Source organism: Molossus molossus, unplaced genomic scaffold (genome assembly GCF_014108415.1).
Source record: "Molossus molossus isolate mMolMol1 unplaced genomic scaffold, mMolMol1.p scaffold_m16_p_15, whole genome shotgun sequence".
In the NCBI taxonomy this organism is placed as follows: Eukaryota; Metazoa; Chordata; class Mammalia; order Chiroptera; family Molossidae; genus Molossus; species Molossus molossus.
In genome coordinates, this window is record NW_023425350.1 from 69,088,463 (window position 1) to 69,113,871 (window position 25,409).

At 42.3% G+C, this 25,409-nt stretch overlaps 1 protein-coding gene across 1 annotated transcript; it reads right to left on the reverse strand.

Moving 5' to 3' along the window:
* Positions 1-493: 493 nt before the first annotated feature.
* Positions 494-23,195, reverse strand: POLR1B (RNA polymerase I subunit B). Its single transcript, XM_036262672.1, has 15 exons — positions 23,000-23,195; positions 21,896-22,063; positions 21,518-21,664; positions 19,720-19,852; positions 19,012-19,148; positions 18,083-18,306; positions 17,156-17,327; positions 15,347-15,518; positions 14,340-14,621; positions 12,293-12,426; positions 9,014-9,184; positions 8,313-8,469; positions 3,659-3,855; positions 2,957-3,210; positions 494-2,157 (listed from the first exon to the last, which is right to left on the reverse strand). The coding sequence occupies exons 1-15, from the start codon at positions 23,174-23,176 to the stop codon at positions 1,275-1,277; spliced, it is 3,408 nt and encodes a 1,135-aa protein (XP_036118565.1). The 5' UTR covers positions 23,177-23,195; the 3' UTR covers positions 494-1,274.
* Positions 23,196-25,409: the final 2,214 nt, after the last annotated feature.

A 25,409-nucleotide genomic window follows, 5' to 3' on the forward strand; every position in this document is an offset into this window, starting at 1 on the left:
CAGCCTTAAGAAGAAAATACTGAGTGAAACAAGCCAGTCTCGGAAGGATGAGTGCTGCACGAACTCACCTCTCTGCGGCATCTGAAATAGACTCACAGAAACCGTAGAGTGGTGGTTACCCGGACTGGCAGGAGATGGAAACGGAATTGCCATTCAATGTGTTTCAAGTACCAATACAATATGAATGTCCAGAGATGTGTTTGCAGCATTGTGTCTGTAACAATCTTGTATTGTTCACCTAAAAATTCTTTAAGAAGGGAGATGTCAAGTTCACTGTTTACATATAACAAAAGCTAGAAAATACAAAAATAATAAACAAAACAACCCAAAGGGACCCAGAAAGCTTTCAGAGCTGATGTTTATTATCCCATCTGGTAAACTGTACACACTGAAGATGTGCAGTTATTTATTTATTTTTTTTTAAATATGTTTTTATTGATTTTAGATAGAGGAAGGGAGAAAGAATGTGAGAGAGAAACACTGATGTGAGAAAGAATGTGAGAGAGAAACACTGATGTGAGAAAGAAACGTCAATCAGCTGCCTCCCACACAACCTGAGCAGGGATCAAACCTGAAACCTGGGGTTTGTACAATTATACTTTAGTAAAGCTGTTACAAAATATTTCTACCTTTTGTTTTCACTTTAATGTGGACATTAGAAAATACAAAATTGCACACATGGCTTGTCATGTATGTGCTCTAGATGGACAGGCTCTACATCAGGCGGGGAACGTCCAGCCCACAGGCCACATAAGGCTCGAGAAGTCAATCCCAGCTAACATCAGTATGTCTCACCGAAGAGCAGCAGCTCCAGCCAGCACATTAGGGGTGTGTTCATGAAATATCTGACCAAAGATAGCAGGCTAATTTTTAGGTTGATACTTTTGTATGACCCACGAATGTTATAAATATCCAAATGGCCCCTGGAAGAAAAAAGGTTCCCCACCCCTGCTCCAAGTGGACAATGAGTGATAGTCACCGCCTGCAGAAAGCCGCATACTAAGAACCTGGGGTTGGAAACTTTTCCCTGTATAGCCTATTCATCAATGTATCATTTTTAAAGAGGATACTTGTGGAGTTTTTGAACAAATACAGTGAAAATAAACTTCAGTGGTTATTACACCAGAGACTCAGGACCTTGAATTCTTGGCTGCCAGGTCTTGGTTGAGGGCTCTAACAACCTTGAGAAAAATTTAGGGTAACAGTAACATCTTCACTGAAGTTACATTTTGTTTTAATCTGCTAGATCACCTAACTCAAAAGGCCACATACAATTAAATGATATCCAGTTTTACTTTGATGTTCATAGCTGCCAGTTCAGCTACAAAATAACGAAAAACATAAGGCACAGAAACAGTGTCGATAGTGTCACTGCGATTACACACAGTACAGTTGTATTTTCTGTTGCGCATGGCCGACCACGAAGGGGGTGGCTTCTCCAACAATGGAGAGAGCAGACTGCCACACTCCACACATACATGGGCTACCGACCGGTCAGAACAGTTGAAGAGACGGTCATGAAGGAGAAAAGAAGTTCCATGAGCTAAAAGAGCATCCCGCTCCATTTCCCCAAAACGGATCCCACCCTGCACATTTCTGCCCCCAATGGGCTGGTTAGTGACTCTGTCTCTGGCTCCTGTGGTTCTGACCTGGAATTTGTCTGAGACCATGTGGCGTAACCGCTGGTAATAAACCAGACCTATGAAAATGTCTGCTTCCAGTTCTACCCCACTGATGCCGCTGTACAGCCTCTCAGTGCCATAGAAGTTGTAGCCAGCAGCCTTTAACATCTCACCAAAGTATTCCAAGGCTGAGTTCTCCTCGGAAAAGATGAAGGGTGTGGCATCATGGCAGAGACCATGCAGAGCTGCAGACTTGCCTGCCATGCTCTCGATTAACATACCAATAGTCATTCGGGATGGGAACCCATGAGGGTTGAACAGAATGTCTGGGACCATCCCACTTTCAGTAAAGGGCATGTCCTCGGTTGGCCACAGTCTGCTCAGGATGCCCTTCTGCCCATGCCGGCTGGCAAACTTGTCTCCGATGGTTGGGTTCCGAGGGATTCTCACTGTGATGCAAACACACTTGAACTTCCCACTTCCAGTATCATTACTACACACTTTGATGTTATCCACAATACAATTTTCTTTACTCCTAGGAAAAATTAAGCCATATGACAGGTCAAACTATTTATCTAAATTTATAGAGGTGTGTAAGTTTTATACATAACTAGTGCTTCATAAGGGGTATGTATTCACAAAACTTACTCTTACCTCTCTTCTCCCTAAAAGTATCTATGAATAGGGCTGATGGTTATGGTAACTATGGAATTCTCTTCCTATGAACAACTATTATGAAAACCTGTTGAATCCACTCTTACAGATGTAAAATAAGCTAAAAACTTGTTTTTAAAAAGAGGCATAATAAAAACATTTCAGCTAGGAAACATTCCTAACAACATACACGAGAGAGATGATCAAGTCTGAATAACATACTTTTAACATAAGCCAGGAGAACTTGCATCAATGATAAGAAACTGACAAGTAGAAAAGCAAAGGCAGTACAACACACAGCAAACTTTGTCTCATTTTCTAAATGCCAATTCAGTTGCGAATGAGTCAACAACTGACCTACCACTTCTCTTTTCTCCAAAAAGTCATTAAAAGATTACTCTCAATGACCTTCAGCAATTCAGTGAGAAATGGCCTTTAAAATTAGCACTCGGGCCCTGGCCAGTCTGGCTCAGCTGTGTCAGCACGTGGACCGAAGAGTCTTGGGTTGGATTCTGGTCGAGGGCATGTATTTTGGTTGCAGTTCGGCCCCTAGACCTGATCGGGGTCGTGCAGGAGGCAACCAGTCGATGTGTACCCTCCCCCCCAATCCAAAGATAAATGGAAAAATATCCTTGGGTGAGGATTAAAAAGAAATGAATAAAATAAAATTAACAACTCACTTGTAGAACATCACAGAGCTCTCCCCAGTGTTGAGGTTTATGTAGCCATAATATGGATCTCCATACTGCAGCTGTGCTCCAATAAATGGTAACCCATCATCATCCAACTTGTGCATAGTCCGTGGGTCACCAGGTCTGACTCCAAACACTAGACTATCATCTCCTTGTTTAATTTTTTCAGAGAGATCTATGAAATCAGACTTGTAGACACTTCCATGGGCAAAACCTCGTTCCCAAGAAGCCTTATTAACAATCTGTGAGGTAAAAAAATCAAGGGAATGAAGAAAAATGAGGATTTTCAAAATAAAGCTGGTCAGAATTATACTTGGTTTGGGTTAACTGGCATTCTATTTTAAAACTATCCACATGTTCTCAATCACCTACTACTAAAACCCAGACTTTTATAAACAGCCTGGAATCTAATCCTACACAAACACAAAAGGTAGAAATATCTTAGACTACATTCACTCAACATCTACTTAACTACACATGCAAATAAGCAAGAAATATGCATATCTGAGTATTTCGTGCATAACCCTCAAGGCTGCCACTTTTAACTCAGAGCGGGAATTGACCATTTAACAGAACACACATGGACCAAACATGAGGTACCCGGGGACACAGAAACAGTCCTCCAGTGACCTCACAGTAAAGAAAACAGTTAAATATTAAAAGAATGAAACTACTCTTGGTAAAACTTACCATGGCATCTTCCATATCATAGCCAGTGTAAGAAATAACAGCAACAATGGCATTGATCCCAATGGGATAGTTGTCCATGTCATAGTGATCATACATGCATGGCCTCACTAAAGGGCTCTGTGGGGTCTGAAGACGATACAGCTTATTATCGGATCGGTCTTGATAAGTGAGCAGTGGGAAGCCCATAGTTTGCTTACCTACAAAGGGAAAAACACCTTAGCATTTCATTTCCCCCTTGATTACAAAGGTGATACATAAAATTGGGAACAACTAAATATTCACCATAGGGGAACGAACAAAACAGTCCCGGTGGTTATGCGTACAGAATGATAATGGACAGACCTGCACGTATCACGGCCAGACCATGAAAACAGTGCTGAGAGGAAAAGGACAGAAACAATGTAACATGATTCTATTGATGTAGATCTGTAACACACCCCTAAACATTCTACACCTACTTAATAAAGGGGGGGGTGTAAAGGATACATATAAACTATAGAATGTTACTGGAGAAGGGGTAAAAGGTGACAGTAACTATTTTTTCTTAATTTTTTTTTTTTTTTTACATTTATCTTCAGATAGAGCAGGAGGGAGAGGAGGGAAGAGAGAGAGAAACATTGACGTGAAAGGGACACATCGACTGGCTGCCACCCACATGACCCCAACTGGGCCGGGGACAAACAAACTGCAACCAAGGTACGTGCCCTTGGCGGGAACCGAATCCGGGACTCTCTGGTCTGCAGGCCAACACTATAACTGCTGAGCCAAACCGGCCAGGGCGACAGTAACTATTTTCTAATCACTTTCTTATACACACATATAGAGCAAAATGTCAATATTTGTTAACTCTGGGTACTGGCACATAGGGGGTAGGTAAGACTTTTTTTTTATAATCCTCACCTGAGGATATTTTTCCATTTTTGTTCAGATAGGGTGGGAAGGAGAGAGAGGAAGAGAGAGAGAGAGAGAAACATCGACGTGAAAGGGACACATCGAGTGGCTACCTCCTGCACAACCCCAGGACCGGGGACAAACTGCAACCGAGGTACGTGCCCTTAGCAGGAACTGAACCCGGGTCTCTCTGGACCACAGGCTGATGCTCTAATCACTGAGCCAAACCAGCCAGGGCAGTAAGACTCTTCTTTGTACACCTCTACAGTAGAGAATCAATTAAATACAAAAAAAAAAATTTTTTTTTTTGATATGTGCCCCTAGCAGAAACTGAACTCAGGACACTCAGGTCCACAGGCCGATGCTCCAACCGCTGAGCCAAACTGGCCGGGGCAATACAAATTATTTTTTAAACTAAAATAAATATCCATGTATAACAGATTTTTTTTTTTTAACTTTCACCTGAGGATATTTTTCCATTGAAATTTTTTTTTAGATAGCATGGGAAGGAGGGAGGGAGACAGAGAAACATGGATGTGAGAGAGAAACATCAATTAGTTGCCTCCCACATGGCCCCAACCAGGGATCAAACTCGCAACTGAGGTTATATGCCCTTGACTAGGAATCCAACTGGCCAGGGCCATAGTAGAATTCTTTAAAATACAGAAGACTTCCACCTTCCAGACAACCACCCTCCAACAAGTATAAGGACCAGAAGAAAACAAAACAAATGATATACACATATACACATCACCTGAAAGTACTAGAGAGTACTAGAGTACTAGAAAGCACCACAGAGGAACCAAAAGCAGTCATCAACTACAGAGGAATTTACGTTTGGGCAAAGGAAACTGCACTGGGTGAATTTCCAGGTCAGTTTTGGGGTTTTTTTTGCCTAATGGCCCTGTCAGTGTAGTGGCTAAAACTTACATAGAAACCCACAGCCTGACTGGCTTTAAGAACCAAGAAACAGAAGTTCTGAAAGCTAAGGGGGAAATTTCAGAAAGGAGATAACCACACAGGGAAAGCCTTAAATTCTACATATGAACCGATCCCAGATCTTTGGTGGAGTCCTGAATGATGCATGCATGGGACATTTCCAAGCAGCCCTCAAGAGCAACTTCTGCAGCTGTGTTCAGCTAAGTTATCTAGCAGTTAAATTTAAAAACAAATCCTCTTCAAAGGAACATAACAGAATCTATGGTCTTCAAAACATATAATTCATTCACAATGTCCATGATGTGATCCAACATGACTGACATAAAAGACACAGGAAACCATTATTACCCATACTCAAGAGAAAAAAATGCAATAAATGGAGACATCCTGAGATGACCCAGACATTGAAATGAGCAGACAATTTTAAAACACCAGTTGTATAAGCACCAAAGTGGAAAGGGAACCCACTTTTTTTTGTATGGGAGAACATAACTGCCAATGATACATCAGATAAGGGATTAATTTAAAAAATATATAGAGCACTCATACAACTCAACAAAAGGAAGACAAAGAACCCAATTGAAAAATGGGCAGAGGACCTAAACAGACACCTCTCCAAACAGGACATACAAATGGCCAAGAGACATGAAAAAATGCTCAATGTCACTAATCATCAGAGATGCAAATTAAAACAACTATGAGGTATCACCTCACACCTGCCAGAATGGCCGCCATCAACAAATCATCAAACAAGTGCTGGCGAGGGTGTGGAGAAAAGGGGACTCTGGTACACTGCTGGTGGGAATGCAGACTGGTGCAGCCACTATGGAAAACAATATGATATTTCCTCGAAAAATTAAAAATTGATCTGCCATTTGACCCAGTGATCCCACTTCTAGGAATATACCGTAAGAAGCCTGAAACACCAATCAGAAAGAATATATGTACCCCTGTGTTCATAGCAGCACTATTTACAATTGCTAAGATCTGGAAACAGCTCAAGTGTCCATCAGTAAATAAGTGGATAAAAACCTGTGGTATATTTACACAATGCAATACTATGCAGCTGTAAGAAAGAAAGATCTCTTATCCTTTGAGACGACATGGAGGGACTTGGACAGTATTATGCTAAGTGAAACCAGCCAATCAGAGAAAGACAGTTATTATATGATTTCACTTGTTTGTGGAATATAATGAACAAAACAAGCTGATGAACAAAATAGACCTAGAGACACAGAAGTAGGGTAAAGACTGACAAACCTCAGAAGAGGAGGAAGGGGGTGGAGAGTGGGGGGAATAAACCACAGAACTTACATGCATGTGTGGGTAATCATGGACATAGACAATGCTTGGTGGGGAGAGCGAGAATGGGAGGGGGTGTCATTAGGGGAAAAAGGAGAAACATCTGTAACATAAACAAACAAACAAACAAACAGGTTATGTAACTGCTCAAAGATGTAAAGGAAAATATGTTCACAATGAAGATAGGAATCTCAGAGAAAATTAAAACTAGGAAAAAGAAACAAATGAAAATTCTAAGCTGGAAAATGAAATACTGAAACAGAATAAAATGGCTGAACAATGTGAAGAAAAAAAGATGGAAAAAAGAGAACAGAGCCCTGGCCGGTTTGGCTCAGCGGTTGGAGCGTTGGCCTGCGGTCCAGAGAGACCAGGGTTCGGTTCCCGCTAAGGGCATGTACCTCGGTTGCAGTTTGTCCCCGGCCCTGGTTGGTCATGTGGGTGGCAGCCATTCGATGTGTCCCTTTCACATCGATGTTTCTCTCTCTCTCTCTTCCTCTCTCTCCCTCCCACTCTACCTGAACAAAGAATGGAAAAATGTCCTCGGGTGAGGATAAAAAAAAAGAGAACAGAAATCCAATGACTCACGAACATCAAAGGTTTAAACATACACGAAGCATAACTGAAATCTCAGAAGAAAATGGGCAGAAGCATTACTGTAAACCCTCAATTTTGTGGCTCTTGATTTAATGGACTTTGGACTTCACAGACAAAATTTCTGGTCCATATGTCATATGTGAAAATTAACACCCTATTAATTTATTATTTTATTTTATTTTGTTAATCCTCACTCCAAAGATATTTTTTCATTGATTTTTAGAGACAGAGGGGAAGGGAGAGAGAGGGGGAGAGAAAGAGAGAGAGAGATCAATGTGAGAGAGAGACACTGGTTACCTCCCGAACACTCCCCAACAGGGGCAGGGATCTAACCTGCAACCCAGGTACTTGCCCTTGACCAGGAATCGAACCTGAGACACTTCGGTCTGAGGGCCAACACTCTAACCCCAAACTGGCAAGGGCAACGCCCTGTTAATTTTTAAATGCTTTCAACCAAGATTTGCTTACAATTAAATTAACAGGACTTTTTTTGTTATTAATTCACTATTTTTTAAAACAAACTTTAGTGAATAGGCAGGCCATATGTTGGAAAAAACACTATAGTAATTTCACCGACATAAATATTACATGTCTACAACTATAGTCTACATCTTTAAAAATCCAAGAGTCATTGCTAGTAAACAATGACCCTCTACAGCAGTTTAAGGCTGATGACATGTGCTCAGCCATACCACAACCATGTGCATTTGTTTATTCTCGGTTACAGGTGAATGCAAACGCACACATTTATTAGACCTATTCAGTATAAATTAAAAATTACAGTAATACATATAGACAACTTTTCTATAAAATTAAATCTTCATATATACTTACAACTTTTCTGAGTTTGAAATTACTTCAAAGTAGAAAAAGTTACAAGCACTTCTCTTCTGAAAGTGTGCCTGCCACCATCCCCATGCCACCTTACCCATCTGGCACTGGTACATGTTCCTTGGACTCTGGTTGTGATCGGAGAAAGGGATGAAGTTGGCGATCACACTCAGCAGGCTATGGGGGAAGAGTTCCTGGTGGGTGGTCACTCCAGCAAAAACCTCGTCCTCAAAGACAGCAATATTCATGAAGAGCTGGAGAGGAAGGATGAATGCTGACACATTAACTCAGTACCCGAAAGGAAACCTTCCCTGCCCAGCATAGTGAACACTGAAGGGCGCCACAGGAAGTCTCCAGTCAGAACTACCACTCGCCTTACATGCTTCATTATAAACACACCCTGGACCAATTGTAAAGGGGGACTGGAAGAAAGAAAATTTTAAGTAGTCTGAAGTGCACACTTTTGCAACGGCAAAGGTGTAGGCAGACTGTGAGTGACTCGGGGAATGGTTCAGCCTCAGCTCCCAAGGCAGAGCTGGGTACGAAGAGCTTGGGAGCTAGGTAGGATAGGAAGGACAGGCAACAGCACCAACCCTCTCTGGGCTCAATATGTAAGTAGAGTGAGGGAGAGAACACATGGAAACTGCTTCTAGCTGGTCACAGAGGCAGCAGAAATAAGTCTGGCTTTCTTTCAAATGCCAAATTGGTATTAAACAATAACACTTAAAAAGCAACAGTTGAAGTCTATGGAAGTTGTATATGACCCAATCCTATACATCTACCACACAGTCCACGTACCTGCTCCATCGTTCCAATCAGCTCTTCTTTGCCTAACTCCAAGTTCTGCACAGGCCGCACCAGCCGACAAGGAGTGGTGAAGAGGAACAGTCCTGGGTACAGACTTGGCTTTCCTGTCATTGGAACAAGGACCACCTCCATCCAGGGAGGAATTCTTTTTTCTCTCAACACCTGTTTTCAACAAAAAGAGAGTATAAACCAGAACAGCTGATGTGTTTTACATCTATGCCCTGCCACCCAGGAAAGCAGGAGAATGGGGAAGGAAGTCAAGTATGAAAAGTAGTATCTTAAGAGCTCACGCCCTGGCCGGTTTGGCTCAGCGGTTAGAGCGTCGGCCTGCGGTCCGGAGAAAGCTTGGTTCGGTTCCCGCTAAGGGCACGTACTTCGGTTGCAGTTTGTCCCTGGCCTTGGTTGGTCGTGCGGGTGGCAGCCACTCGATGTGTCCCTTCACGCCGATGTTTCTTTCTCTCTCTCCCTTCCTCTCTCTCCCTCCCACTCTATCTGTACAAAAAAAAAAAAAAAAAGAGCTCACACTAGTTATGTAGGTAACAAACACAGTGCCCTACCAGTCTCACCCCACACAGAATGCCTCTCGCCCCACACCCAGAGTTGGCAAAGGCTCTACTTTCTTGGGGGCTCAGCACCACTATCAGGCAAACCAGTAATGACTTAATTAATGACTGAGACTACAGGAAAAGGTAACCCCAGAATGTACATGTAGACATACTAAATGAAATTCCGTTCTGATGTCTAAAATATAGAGTACTGGTTTTACTTTAAAATGTACTTAATGAAATGGCCCTTCCACCTGGAAATTAAAACAAAACAAAAAAACTTCTACTAGTCAACTTCTAAGTGAAAGGAAAAATATAAGCCAAAATTACAGAAGCTTAAAAAGAATAACAAAACCTATATCAGAATTTATGGGGATTCACAAACACGCCAACAAAAATGAAATAATGAATTAAATTCTTAATTAAAAAATAAAAAAAATGAACCCCCCCAAAAAGTACAGGTAAAGAAATTATAATAAAGATAAAACCTGAAATTAACCCTGGGCCTACTTTACATACCTCTAAGAAACCAAGATGATATGGATAAAATGGAGTTCACCAAAGAAACTTCAATAGAGGTAGAAAGCTTAAAAACGACTAATTTCCACATTAGGAATGAAGGTGTCAAGAAAGTACCCCCAGCCTAGCCAGTGTGGCTCACTGGTTGAGTGTCGACTCATGCACCAAGAGGTCGTTGGTTCGATTCCCAGTCAGGGCACATGCCCAGGTTGTGGGCCCGATCCCCAGTGGGGGGCATGCAGGATGCAGCCAATCAATGTTCTCTCTCATTGATGTTTCCATCTCTCTCTCCCTCACCCTTCCTCTCTCTCTCTAAAACTTAATAAAGGACAAAAAAAGAAAAAAGAAAGAAGAAAAAAGTACCCCTAAAGCAAGCACCAGAACCAGATGGTCTCACAGGAATTCTCACAGACCTGCCACCAGGTGGCCCAATGCTCCCCAAACTACTCCAGAGCACTGAAAACTAAGGGAAACTGTCTAATTTTTTTAATACAGCAGAGACATATGAATGTCGATTTAAAAAATCTTAATAAATTATTGATATTTAAGAAAGTATCAGTATTTCTTAAATAAAGGAAACACATGAGCAAGTGGTATTTATTCCAGGAATTTAGGACTCATTCATCACTATTAGAGAATGATCACTATTAGGGAATGAATTGATATAATACACCTAAAATGTCTAAAGAAAAAATCTTACAATTTTTCTGCAAAGATGCCAAAAAATTAAACACAGAATCCCATATGATTCAGCAATTCCACTCCCAGGTATACACTCAGAAGAATGGAAAGCAGCGACGCAAACAAATGTGCACCCATATTGACAGCAGCATGATTCACAACAGCCAAAAAGGTAGAGGTGACCCAAGTGGCCATCGATGGATGACAAACACAATGTGGTCTATGAGGTAACCAGGAGCAGAGGAAGGGCAGATGGGGAGTTACTGCCGAATAGGCACAAAGTTTCAGTTTTAGACCATGCAAAAGTTCAGAGAATGGATAAGGTGATTGTTCCGTAACAATATGAATGTACTTAATGCCAGTGAACTACACACTTGAAAGTGGTTAAAATGGTAAATTATATGTATACTTACAAAAACAAAACAAAACCAACTCTGTAGGGCAGAGGGTCAAATCTGATACAATTTGAGCATCAAAATAAACAACAGTAAAAGAATACTCATAAAATAAAACAAGCATCTATAAATCTCTGCTGAAGATTTTAAAAACTAAATGAAATAAAACAAGCATGAACTACAGTTCATCCTACTGTGAAAGAACAAACCTTCTAACAGTTAAGACTCTTGTTAGGAGAAAATTCCAAAGAATGTCATTTGCCTTGACTTTTTAAAAATATATTTTCAAGACCCAGGAAGCAACAGGGTGTGACTTATCTCTTGCATATCTTTAACATTACTTGATATATAAAGCTGATATTTTGACGCCCCTTACATGCTACTAGAATTTACAAAGAAAATTTATAATGTTAGGTTAGCAGACTAAGGCCTCAATGAAACGACAAAACAAACAAAAAACGGTGGAGAGATCAGATATCTGTCACTGACCCCAACATATGAGGTCAACACCAGGGGATGTAAGGTACTTATAGAATCAGCTTCTGAACCCCAGTCCTAGGAGCACTCTCGCCTGCCCTGGGACTACCTCAACAACTAGAAAAGGACTGACACCCAAGATCAAGGGATAGAACAACTTACTGAAGTAACTCCATTCTGACCCTCAGTTACTGCATGTACACACACCGGTGGTTTTTGGTAAACATGAGGGCCTTGAAAAATCCATAGAAAACTATGAAGAGAAGGGGATTAAGGATGGCTTTGGGAGACTCAGGGGAACAATGGAGAGAAAGAGATTAATAGTTGCCCTGACCTCTAACAGCTCCTCTCGTCCCCCTTCTATCAGTTTACCCCCTTAACGGTGCCAAAAGTGGCATCAAGAATGTAGTTTTTTCTCTTTCTGTAATTTGTATCTATATAAGCAAGGAACAAAGAAGGCTCGGGGCTGGGATTTGGGGAGATCCTCCCAGCCCGCCGGCGAATAAAGCGCTCCTTTACAATTCGGCTGTGCGTCTCTGGTTATCTCGCTGACACATTACAATGTCAGCCTGCCCTGGGACTACCTCAACAACTAGAAAAGGACTGAAACCTAAAATCAAGGGATAGAATAATTCACAAAGATCCAAGGTCACCTTAAAATGCCGCAGAGAAGCTGCAACGCTAGCAGCAAGCTCCTTATCCACCCAGCCAACCATGACACCGTCCAGCAGGACAGGGTAGCACTCAGCATACGGTCGGTGTGGCGTTCCATCAACTGGAGTAACCCCTGGGGAAGAACAGGCAGGGTCATCACATCAGGATGCCTTTTCTAACATTAGAAATTCCCTCCAGATGGCTCTACAGCTGTACCATCATTTTAGATGTCTAGTTATCTTGTCTCTAAACCAGAATGTTTTTCTCTTTCTTAAGTTTCTAAATCGGTTCAGCAAGGACACATAAGAACCAGTGTGTCTGGCCTGTGGGAGAGCAGGAGGGACAGGAGTGCAAGGAGGCTTTCACTGTACATTTTCTATATTTTCATTTGTGAGCTGTGTAAATATAACTTTCCCCCCAAATCTAATTATACTTGATCACCATTATTTGCAGATTCCATATCTGCAAATTTGCCTACTTGCTAGAATTTATTTGTAACTCCGGTATCAATAACTAATGGCGCTTTGGGGGTTATTCGGTGAAAAATCTGCATCTCCTGCACAGGCTGCGGTCAAACACGTCTTCCTGTCTAAGCTCAGACTGTAAACAAGCGTCCTCTTGGCAGTCTGCTCAGTGTATTGCATTCTTGTGCTTTCTGCTGGTGGTTTCACTGTGTAAACAGCCCCCGAGTGCAGAGCTGCCCAGTGTGGCTGAGCACAGGCTGTATGTGCTTCATGAACAAGTGTGTGTTAGAGAAGTGTACAGTGCTACTGGCTGAGACCTCGAAGTTAGTGAATCACAACGTTAAAGGTGTCTCTAAACAGAGACACACAGAAAACAAGGCTGTGTATCAACTGGCTGACAAAAATGTTGTGACCAGAGGCTCACAGGCACTGAACCTTCATTTTCCTGGGAGCAACAGCTCTTCCCTAAATTCCGGGGTAGTTATGACTTGATAGAACAGAAGTACCACCAACATCAAGAACCAACTGTAATTAGTTAAAAAAAAAAAAAAAAAAAGAACACTCTTCCACAATCCATAAATGCCTGCTGAAGACAGCAAGTGTTTTTACAGAGTGTCACAGGTCACCAGCTTGGTGTTAGGCAGCTTCCCTTCTGTCTCCTTCCCCAGCACCAGAGCCTTCCCCATCTCTTCTGCATGGGACACTCTCCACATTTTTTCCTCCTCTATACCATTTCCTGCATTCTGACATTTTCATCACTGGTGGCAAATAATCCTTTTCTTTGTGGACAAAGAACCTAAAAATAATACTGATTATGACCTCTGAATCTCGAGTACTTCCAAATTATGTCCCCTGGGGCTCCCTTCTGAAAGGCCATGGTCTAAGTGGCAAGAATACTTTTAAGGAGAATTTCCTGACTTTGGACTCAATGCTGTTCTGGTTGCTTTGGAATGCCTACCACCTGAATCCTGTGAACTGGAAGTTTTAGCATATAAACATGGATTCAAGTGGAGACCCCACACAGACCAGCAAGGACACAGAGAACTGTCTCCAGATCAAACTGGAGACCCCAGGATCAAAAGTGAAGAATGCCCAAAGAAGGGCATTATTATCTGTGAAGGTCTATCCAAACCCAGAACCACACCTAAAGACAGCACACAAGACAGCCTTCCAGTAAAAGCAGAGCAGCTGCCAGGCTCCCAGGAACAAAGGCTGTGGGTCTGAGGACCTCCAGGTACAGAGTAGACAACCTCCTTTTTAACTGTCTTCCTACACACTGAGTTTTCTGCTTAGAGATGCAGTGGTCAACCCCACAGGTGCAGGGAGTGATCCAAAGGTTACTTCCAACATGAAATGCTGTTTCAAATGCTTTCACATCTTTTCTTTTTTGAAAGAACAAAACTGCAACAGCGAGAATTTCCCCTCCATTCATTTTCTAAAAATGTATCTGACCTTCTATGCAGAAGCCAAGAAAAGAAACCAGCCCAATTCCTGCAGAGAGGAGTAAAAATTCTCTGCTCAGCCACCAAGGTAGCGTAATTCCAGTGTTACCCACCCAATGAGACTGGTACCTGTCACATACCCAGGTTGCAGAGCAAAGCTGGAATAGATGCTGTGTAAACAAACTGCGTGACGACCTCACATATGGCGGTTAAGTGGTTCATCAGACCGCAGGGCTCCCCATCGGGGGTGTGCACGGGACAAAGGAAACCCCAAGACTCCGGCAGCAGCCTGCGCACTGTGGTGGTCCTCATCTTGGCAAAGTCAGCCCCTCTGTGCACACAGCGGAAATGGGAGAGATAGCGGATGAAGTTCAGCTTATCAGCCACAACACAAAGTCCAGAATCTTGCAGGAAGCCAAGACCTTAACAAAACAAAAGTCATTCAAAAACAGGCTAACTTAAAAAGTCTATTTTTATTTGAGCCTCTGATGAAAAACCTAGGAGCACACTATACATCAGAGAGTAGGTTATTACTAAGCTAACTAGTTCAGATGAGCAGGAATACTTTACAAAAAAATAGTAACAATTTCCAGATTTCACAAACTGTATCATCCTGACTGGTTCCCTAGCTCCTCCAAATCTCCACTGTGGGGAAAGAGTAAACAAACAAGATAGCAAGTAATGAAATGGGATTCATCAGACAGGCTGGATAATACACAAGCAGCTGTTAGTTCTAAAAGAATCTGTATCCGTATTATCTGTTTAAAAGTGCAGGTTTCTGGGCCCTCAACTGCCACTTTTAAGTTTTCCAGGTCATTCTGATGCAAGTGGTTTAGGGCGAGGAACGTGTAAGAACCCTCTCAGATCACCAGTCCAGATGACCTTTGCTTAAACATCTTTAGTTTAGACAGATCTCTGAGCTGCCTTTAGTCTAGAAGGAGGCAGAGGAAATGTATTTGATCATTAGAACTGGATTTAAGCCATTCAGACAGACAATACACACATTTGTCAAAATTTATAACGTGAAATCTGTCTTTAGTGAAAGAGAAAAGTTTGCTTTTAAATAGAAGCTCGCTTAGTGATATAAATCAACATTGAGCAAATAATTCAAAAAACACAACTAAAATGCCTATATGTTTAATTTCACCTGTTTTAGAACGCAGATTCCCAGTAGCAAGAAGATATTCAAAAGGTCTTGTGAGGTCTGTTCCCAGATTTAAAATCTTCATCAAATTTTCACTGTTTATAGACATATTGGTTTTCTGAGCCTTCTTGTCTAGACCTATTTTAATAGACACTAACCATGCTTCCATTTTTTCCTGAAATAAAAAAAATTTAATTACATGTTTACTTGAAAGGCTATACTGATATTATCAATAACAGAAAACTTCTGCCAATATCAAATTTTATCAGTGAAATTCTAAGCTGCTAAGAAATTCGTTTTTACCTTTTAGTAAGAATTTAAATAAGAATTACTGACAAGCCCAGCCAGTGTGGCTCAGTGGTCGAGCATCGACCCATGCACCAAGAGGTCCCTGGTTCGATTCCTGGTCAGGGCACATGTCCAGGTTGTGGGCCTGATCCCCAGCGGGGGGCATGCAGGAGGCGGCCAATGGATGTTCTCTCTCATCAATGTTTCCATCTCTCTCCCTCTCCCTTCCTCTGTCTCCAATATATCAATAAAGAAAAAAAATTACTGACTAGATAAGGAATTAGGAGATTTTTACTTTAGTCTTCTCCATTTCTCATCCCATTATGTTATCTCCGAGATTAAGTCATTTTAGGGATATTTAAAATATAAAATATCAGCGAATCAACTTATTTATGAAACGATCGGGGCCACGCCAGCACTCTCCCCACACACACGCAGCCCTCGTGAGGGCAGGAACCACGCTCTGTAATGCTGTGGACACTGAGCGAGCACCGAGCCACTGCTCCTAGGTACACAGGCCTGGGCTCCTGCAAGCCTAAGTCACAACATTCTCATCAACTGACGAACACATAGGCTGGTTTACATGTTTCTGTTGAAAGACACCCTGTTCTATGTTGCTGATTCACTACCATTGAACTCAGACAGCAGCACTGTCACTTGTGACGGAACAAAGCTCACCTACACTCGTAGTCTCGTAAGGCACTTTGCAGCCTTCTGGTGCTTAGGAACCTCATACAACACTTCAGCACTGTGCTTGCAGGACATTTCTATTTATTTTTAATCCTCACCTGAGGATATTTTTCTGTTTATAGTCAGATAGAGTGGGAAGGAAGGAGAGAGAGGGAGAAAGAGAAACATCAACATGAAAGACACATTGAATGGTTGCCTCCCATGCAACCTGACCAGGGCCAGGGACGAACCACAAGAGGTATGTGCCCTTGACTGGAATAGAATCTGCGACTCACTGGTCCACGGGCTGACACTCTAACCACCGAGCAAAACTGGCCAGGGCTTAAAGGCCATTTTTAAACAACGAAATCACCAACAAAACCCACAAAAATGTGAAAAACATGGGAATAAATAAACAAACTCTTGGTCACAGTATGGACCTCCTGGACCTCAGCTGGGAGAGCCTAAGCATCAGGACACCCCAATTTTTACCCCTCCATGCACATCTGCAAAGAGCCACAGAAGCTGTGAGCAGCGATACTGGGCTTACAAGTAAGTCTCAGTGAGGAGAATTTCTAACAGGGACTCTGCACAGGAGGGCTGACCGTGCATTATACATATACAGGCCACTTACACTTTATCATCAATGTTTTGATGTTGTCTTTACTCGGCTTACATAAAAACATCAGACATTTCTGAATCTGGTATTAACCAGAATGTTTGATTAAGTACCTTAATGCTAGATAAACAATGACAAACAAGAAATTAAAAATATGCAGAAAACACCACCATGGAGTGTCATCACCCCAATCCAAAGGTACAATGGGGCCCCGAGTGAAAGCAGCGTGCACCCACCTTCAGAAACATGAGGAAGAGCTGCCCAGGTGTGAGCACTTCCTGATTCACCAAACTATCAGGATTCTCCTCCATGCACTCTCCTTTGGCCAAAGCAAACAGCTTCCGGGTCATGAGACAAAGTACATAGAATTTTTCAGTGTTAGATTTCAAGTGAATACAGATGCACTGGCTGTCAAAACAGAAAGAAAAACCTTAAAATGATTCAGCTGTGACTACTACTTGCCATCCTATTAACCAAGGCCCCCAGTTCATGTTTACTTAAAAGTCCTTACTCATATTCAGAAAACCCCTTTTCATCTTACAGGTGACATAAACAAAACAAACAAGGTCTAGAGTACTGTTGGCCAGCATGGTAGTGACAAGCCACAAAGGCTATTTAAATTTCAATTAATTAAAATGGGATAAAAAATGAGATAAAACTAAGAATTCAGTTTCTCAGTTGCACCGGCCATTCAAGTGCTCAACATGGCTCATAGTCAAGTACTGGACCACAGTGATCTTCAGCAGGTGTCAAAAGACAGAGCCCTTGTCTTGGGAAAAGAAAGGGACACGAAGCCTGCAACTTTCAAATAGACAGAAAGCAAAACATTTATGTGCAGACAAGTAAAGCAAATGTAGTAAGTGTTAACAGTCGGTCAACATAAATGTCCAATGTATTATTTTTGCAGCAATTCTGGACGTTTGAAGGTATTTTCAGAAGGTATTTTCAAAGTAAGAAAGTACATTAAAATAAAACAATACTACCACAAAACCAAAGAAAGGTGAAGATGGCCACAGAAAGCTAGCCCCTGCTTCACCAGACCAGAATTCTGCCCACAGGTCAATTCTGATGCCCAGATGACTCACAGCCCCAACTACATCAACACAAAGAACCAGGGACACCTTCTACCCGCCAGGAAACAGTTTAGGTAAAAGCATGCATACTTAAACAGAAACTCCGCAGCATGTTCATTTGAATACCAATCAGGAAGATTGAGCTTTACTCTGAACCGTTCACCTAGGTAGTTAAGGACCTGTTTTTGTGTCAAACAACCCTCATCCATCACAATCCGTAACATTTGAGTAACAGAGTTCCTAAAGAAAGAGTTGTCCTCTTTTCCTTTGATGAGCTCCTGAAAAATCTGGTAATCAGAAAAGCTGACAAGCGCCTAGAATAGAAAAGAGATTTTCTTTTTAATGGCTACTAATAACTAAACCACCCAGTTCATTCAGTAACAAGTCTCTCCTTTTTTGTTTAATCCCCAAGAAAAACTAGCACTTCATATTGTTAAACTGACACGAATTCTCCAAAATAAGGGCAGTTTATAAGACAGACACCAAGATGGCCCCAATGATCCTGGCCTCCTGGAATTCACAGGCTTACATATAGAGAAATAGAGAATATAGAGAAAAAGTCAACACAAGACTCTCAAGGTTAGGTCACAAAGGGCATTGAGGCTTCTTACCCGTTTACTTGGCTAACTCTGGGAAGACGGCGGTCCCAAGCAGCCTACAGAAGGCCCAGTGGAGAGGAACTGAGACCTCTTGCGAACAGCCTGCACCAACTTGCCAGCCAGGAAGGAACCACTTGGATGTGGACCCTCTAGCCCTGGGTAGGCATTCTACACAACTGCAACCCCTCCTGTCACTGCACTGCAACCTCTGGAGACCCCACCAGATCCGCCCAAATTCCTGACCACAGAAACTGGGAGAGAAACGTTCACTGATGTGTTTTAAGCCCTGAATTCTGAGGTAATGTGTTACAGAGCAGCTAGGACAGCGTGAACTCTGAAAAGGAGAACCTGTTCCTTCTGCACAGGACACACCTTCCAATGACTCTTCATAACAAAAGAAATATATTCAGTAAGTCACACCTTAAGTGCAAATCCCAAAGGAAGAAAAAACAGTTCTTTCTGGTAAATAAAGTTCAACATAACTGTGCCATTTTCCAAGTAGTGAAGGTTCATATTGACAGCTGAGTGTTCTTCCCTCACACAGTGCATTGACACTCCTATTGAAACAGAACGAAAAGTCAGAAACTCAGTAACACTGTAACTGCTCCAATCATTTCATTCTGAATTATTTTTACCCTCTTAGAAATAAATAAAAGCCAAATCACTAAGTTTAGCCAAGGCTGGCAAACAAATATGTCTCTAGACCTTGCCAAATTTCCCCTGGGGTACAAAATCTCCCTTAGAAGCCAGATGGCTGTCAATCAGAGACCCCGAGGGGAGTGCCATGGTACCTGAACCAAAAGACTTCTGGGGCCCATACCCACCTCCAGCTAAATCAGCCAGCCTTCAGCCTCAGACGAAGTAACGTAAGTACACGTGTTCTTTCAGTTTGAAAAGGGTCAGAAAGTAGGTCTGCTACTTTGAAATCTTAACACAGAAATGCTTAACAGAATAACAAAACTTATACACACACACATACATATGTGTGTATGTATATATATGTATATGTACATATACATACACATATATGAGAGAAAAATATCAAAGACTCTATTTAGATGTATCTCCTTTAAAAAAAATGTTTTAAAACTTTTCTAAAAGAATATTCTAAAAATCACTACAACTTACCATACTGAGTATAGCCAGGCCCTCTAGCTTTCCATTTTGGTCTTATCATTGCAATAGGGAAATTTCTCCGAGGCATAATCAACATTCGGATGACCTTTTCAATGCCATTGATTATGAAATAGCCTCCCATTTCCTGCCAAAGAGATAAATTACATGAAACTAACACCAACATCACTCCCAGCACACCCAGTTCAAAGTGCAGAAGAGGAGGAACATGTAGGTGAAAGGGGCCATGGATCCCTGGGAAACTGTCAGTGTAAATAAAGTCTTCTCAAATACATGAAAACAGTCTAGGGACCTGGTAGAAAAGTATGGAGGAAGTCAGGGCACTTTCTCTACCAGACAGGTTTGATTTAACTTGCCTTCCTGTTCCCTAAAATGACTTCAGTCTTCAGATGATATCAAACAAACAAACAACTTTATTCCAAAGAAAAGTCTAAAAATAAAAATAGAAACCATTTTGCTTCCAGAAAATTATGGCTTCCCAAATAAGTAAAAAAACAAAACAAAACAAAACAAACAAAAAACACGATCAATGACCTATGAAAGCTCTGGAAACCAGAAATTCAAATTAATAGGAAAATATATTTTTGTTTTGTTATTAATCCTCACCCAAGAATATTTTCCCATTGATTTTTAGATAAAGTGGAAGGGAGGGAAAGAGGGAGGGAGAGAGATGGAGAAACATTAAAGTGAGAGAGACACATCAATTGGTTGCCTATAGCACGACTAGGAATCAAACCTGCAATCCAGGTACGTTCCCTTGACTAAGAATCAAACCCAAAATGCTTCAGTCCAAGGGCCCACACTCTAACTGCTGAGCCAAACTGGCCAGGGCTGGGCCAGTATTTTTAACTGTTCGTTAACATCACATATCTTAAATGAAAAGCTACTAAGAAGCAGGCGCACCGCACTAGATGCTCTATATTATCCCAACATTTCATTCTCATAACAATGAGTAAAATAGCTATTATGGCATTTTTAGCAGAGGAAACAGGCTCAGGGAGATTAAACTTCCCAGAGTGATACAACTGATAAGAGCAGAAGCTGAATGTCAAACCCAGATCTGACACCAAACCCTCTTCCCACCAGATAACAATCTCTATTGTAGGTAGTCTGTATTTCTCGATTACTTCAACTTAATGCTGCAAAGCCAACTAACATAGCTAAAAAGAAATGCCAAAGGGAAAGTATATGAAGCATTTAATATGTTTATAGAATCTTACTGTTCAGTAAAGCAGACATTTTAGACAATTTTTAGACAGTTTTGTGGTTTAAGATGGCTTTGAAAACAGAAATATGGCCCTAACCAGTTTGGCTCTGCAGTTAGAGCGTCAGCTTGTAGACCAGAGAGTTGTGGGTTCCATTCTGATCAAGGGCACATACCTCAGTTGCGGTTGTCCCTAGCCCTGGTGGGGTCGTGTGGGAGGCAACCAATCGATGTGTCTCTCTCACATTGACGTTTCTCTCTCTCTCTCTCCCTCCCACTCTATTTAAAAATTAAAAAAGAAAAAGAAAAAAAAGAAATATGTCTCTAAATATACACCATTCAGAGAATTATGGGAAAACCTACCAATTCTTTCCCCATAATAATATCCTCTAAATGCAGGGCCAGTTTTTCATAGTGTCTCATTTGAGACTCATTATGAGCTGTGCACAGCAGGCAGACAAGATATCAGTGCCCCATTTTACTTATCCAAAATCGGAGGCAGAAAAACTGACTCCCGATGGCAAGTTTCACATCTTCTCACTCCTAGCTCTCACCTAGCCATTTAGTGCCCTGAGCCCCTGAAATTACCTCTGGTTCTTCATGGTGCTCAATGAGGGCTTTTGGAGGAAGACCATATAAGTTGCAAAGCTTGGACTTCACCATGATGGGCACATAGCCAAGAATCTGCTTAATGGTTCCTTTTGAGATTCCATTCACTGCCCAGCTGATATCAGCCTAAATGAAAAAAAATTACTTAGGAATAAAGAAAGAATCTGGATCAACAAGAACAAATGAATATTTTAAAAGAGAAAGAAGACCATATATTAGATGATTTTATGCTTCAGATTTAAAAGAAGGGATCTCTTGAATGACAGTACTTAGAAAGCAGAATTCTGGTTACATTTTATCGGGCACCAACTTCTCAGACATGTACAGTTTTCAAGTCACACTGTCACTTGCACTCACTGTCAACTTTCCCCGGTAGGTACTCCTCCGGCCCCGACATTCTGCAGGATAAACGTTGAACTCTTTGCAGATACTCCCTTTTGGAACTGTGGGGGAACTGATGACAGCATCCACAATAGTAAGAGAGATACGCTCATCTTTGAAAGCAAATTCAAAGGGAGGTATCGCCTGAAATACAATTGACACTATTAATTGCTTGCATGTCCAAGGTATTTTTTCACGAAGACTCTTCCAAATCCCACGAATTTTCTATAAACATTGTTGCCTACAATGCTAATGTGGCACATCTAAAAAGACAGTTAAAGCTACATGTAGTCTACTCACCATGTATCAAAAACAGATACTGGAATGTCTACTTTGTGTCAGATTCTGCAGTAGGCTCTAGAGATGAACAAAGCTGTCATCTGAATCAAGAGCCTACCTTCTCCCCTTACCTTGTATCCTCTACATGCACAGTAAGACTGATGGGACTGCTGCTAACAAAGCAAAACCATGGGAGTATCTCCTGATTCAGGACCGGAAACTCGAATGCCATTCTTTAGGATGATATCTGTACATTTCACTCCACGTGGTCTCATACTGAAGCCTAAGCCATGCAAAGGAAAAGCGGTACCACTGCGGTTTTCCTCCCTTCCACAGCATTTGCTTTTCTGTACCGCCCCCTGGAAAAAGCTTTGCCGTTCCACTGAGCTCTCCTACATATTAACTATGAACAATATATTATGACTGGGAAGCTCAGCCCACGAGGGCCACTTCCTCACTCTCACAGCATCCACTGACCTACAAAACACTACAGCTCCTAAACCATACACATCCAGGAATCACAAATACATCTTCCCTGGTCGACTTGAGCTCAAGCCCCGCGCTGACCCTGGCACGATGAAGAAGCACAACTATTTGAGATTATACTCTGACCTCCCAGCCATCTCATCTGTCTGGTACCCTGTCCCCGGCCTGTGCCCCGCTCACTCCGCCTCCGGAGTTTCCCTCTCCTCTGTCTCCCACCCGCCGCCCACCTCGAGCCCTACGAGACCCCTCTCCTCAGCCGACGGAGCAGCGCCAGAGCGCGCCGAGCTGCGGGGAGCATGGCCGTGCCGCACTCACCTGCACCGCGTGGCTGAGCCCCTCGCGCACCGCGTAGTTGAAGGACTCAACGTGCGCCTGCGTCAGCTCCTGCAGCGCCGGCTTCTGCTGATCCCGCGGAACCCCGTAAGAGGGATCCGTCAAGTGCTTGAGGCTGGGCCCACTGGGCAAGCCCCGCCAACGGCCGACGGGATCCATGCCGCCCCTGCACGCCGGCCGCCGGCGAACCTCCGCAGCACCGGAAAGAGGCACAGCGCTCACGGCCTGCTGGGAAATGCAGCTCCTCTACTTCCGCCGGATCTCGACCCGTTCGTTTTATAGGGTCGACTTGGAAACGCACCGCCGGCGTGAAAGGGCCGGTGTGAAACTGTACCGAGCCAGAGTGCGTCCCGCCTAACTCAGCATTACCCTCTGGCTCTCGTTCGCTCCCTTAGCCCAGGCCCGAGGAGAGCAATCTCCAAAGGTCCCCTTTACTCTCTGCGATCTCTCTCCAATCGTTGCCTGACCCTGGGTAGACCCCAGCCGCGTCCTGGCTTCGAGGGAAAAAATGGCTGACTGCTCCCTCTGCCCAACTCTAGTTGTAAATGTCCCTCTCGGGGGCCAGGAAGTGGTCTGTCGTCGCTGCTCGCTCCCTTCGTCTTGTAGCCCGGGTCCTGAGGGTCGGGGGATGACAGTGTCCAAGGGGCCTGCTAGCCTTGAGATCCTTTAGTCTGGGTCCTAGGAATCACTCCGGACTTCAGGGGACACCTGCAGGTGTCTCAACTTCGTGTGTGTGTGTTTAACAGCTGCATTTGGTACTGGGGTAAAATCAACAGACTATAAAACGCACACACTTAAATTGTACCCGTTGGTAAGTTTTGATCTGTATATATATTCATGACACCATTGCCACAATTAAGATAAAGAATTAAAACACCACTCTCGTGTCCTCCTGTCCCTTTGGAACCGGTCCCTCTAGTCAATGTCATCTATTTCCTAAGAGATATTCGTCTGTTGTTTGCCTTTCTTGTTATGTCTTTGTCTGGTTTTGGTATCAAGAGTATTAATATAGAATGACTTAGGAAGTGTTCCCTCTTCTATTTTTTTGTAAGTTTGTGAAGGATTGATATTCCTTTTTAAACACCCGGTAGAGTTCACCAGTAAAGCTATCCTTGGCTTTTCCATTTGGGAAGATTTTTTTAGTATTATTTCTCTGCTTGTTAGGTCTATTCAGATTTTCTGTATTTTGTGTCATCAGTTTTGTGTATTTCTAGGAATGTGCCCTTTTCACATAGGGGTGGGGAACATCTGGCTCTGGAAATCAATACCAGCTAACATCACACGCCTCACCAAATTAGCCTGACCAAATATAGCAGGCTAATTTTTAAGTTGTAATTTTTTTCCCCCCTCACCCGAGGATATTTTTCCATTTTTTTGTACAGATAGAGCGGGAGGGAGAGAGAGAGAAACATCGATGTGAAGGGACACATCGAGTGGTTGCCACCCGCACGACCAACCAGGGCCGGGGACAAACTGCAACCGAAGTACGTGCCCTTAGCGGGAACCGAACCCGGGTCTCTCTGGACCGCAGGCTGACGCTCTAACCGCTGTGCCAAACTGGCCAGGGCTTAAGTTGTAATTTTTGTATGGCCCTTGAATGATGTTATAAATATCCAAATGTCCCTTGGCAGGAAAAAGGTTCCCACCCCTGTAAAATTATCTAAATTTTGGCATATAATTGTTCATAAGATTCTTCTATAATCCTCTTCATTTGTATTGAAGTAATGTCCTCTCTTCTTTTCCTAGCTTCTTAAGGTGGAAAAAATCTAACGGTTATTTATTTGAGATCATTTTATTTATTTATTTTTTCTTTATTGATTTTAGAGAGAGAGGACGGGAGAGGGAGAGATAGAAACACTGATGAGAGAGAACATCAATTGGTTGCCTCCTGCCTGCTCCCCACTGGGGATTGGGCCCACAACCTGGGCATGTGCCCTAACTGGGAACTGAACTGGCGACCTCTTGGTGCATGGGTCAACGTTCAACCACTGAGCCACACCGGCCGAGCTATTTGAGATCATTTTTAATGTAGCCATTTAAAGATATAAATTTCCCTTTAGGCACAGCTTTAGCTGCATTCCATAAATTTTGATATATTTTCATTTATCTCCAAGTACTTTCTAAATTCCCTTGTGATTTATTTCTTTGATCCATTGATTATGTCTGTATTTTAAATTTTCCACATATTTCTGATTTTCTCAAAGTTTTGTTAATGATTTCTAATTCATTTCATTGTGGTCAGAGAACAGATGTAGTATGATTTCGGTCATTTTTAATTTACTCAGGCTTGTTTGTGGTCTAACATATGGTTTATTCCAGAGAATGTTCTATGTGCACTTGAGAAGAGTGTGTATTTTGCTGTTAGGTGGAGAGTTCTATAGATATTTGTCAG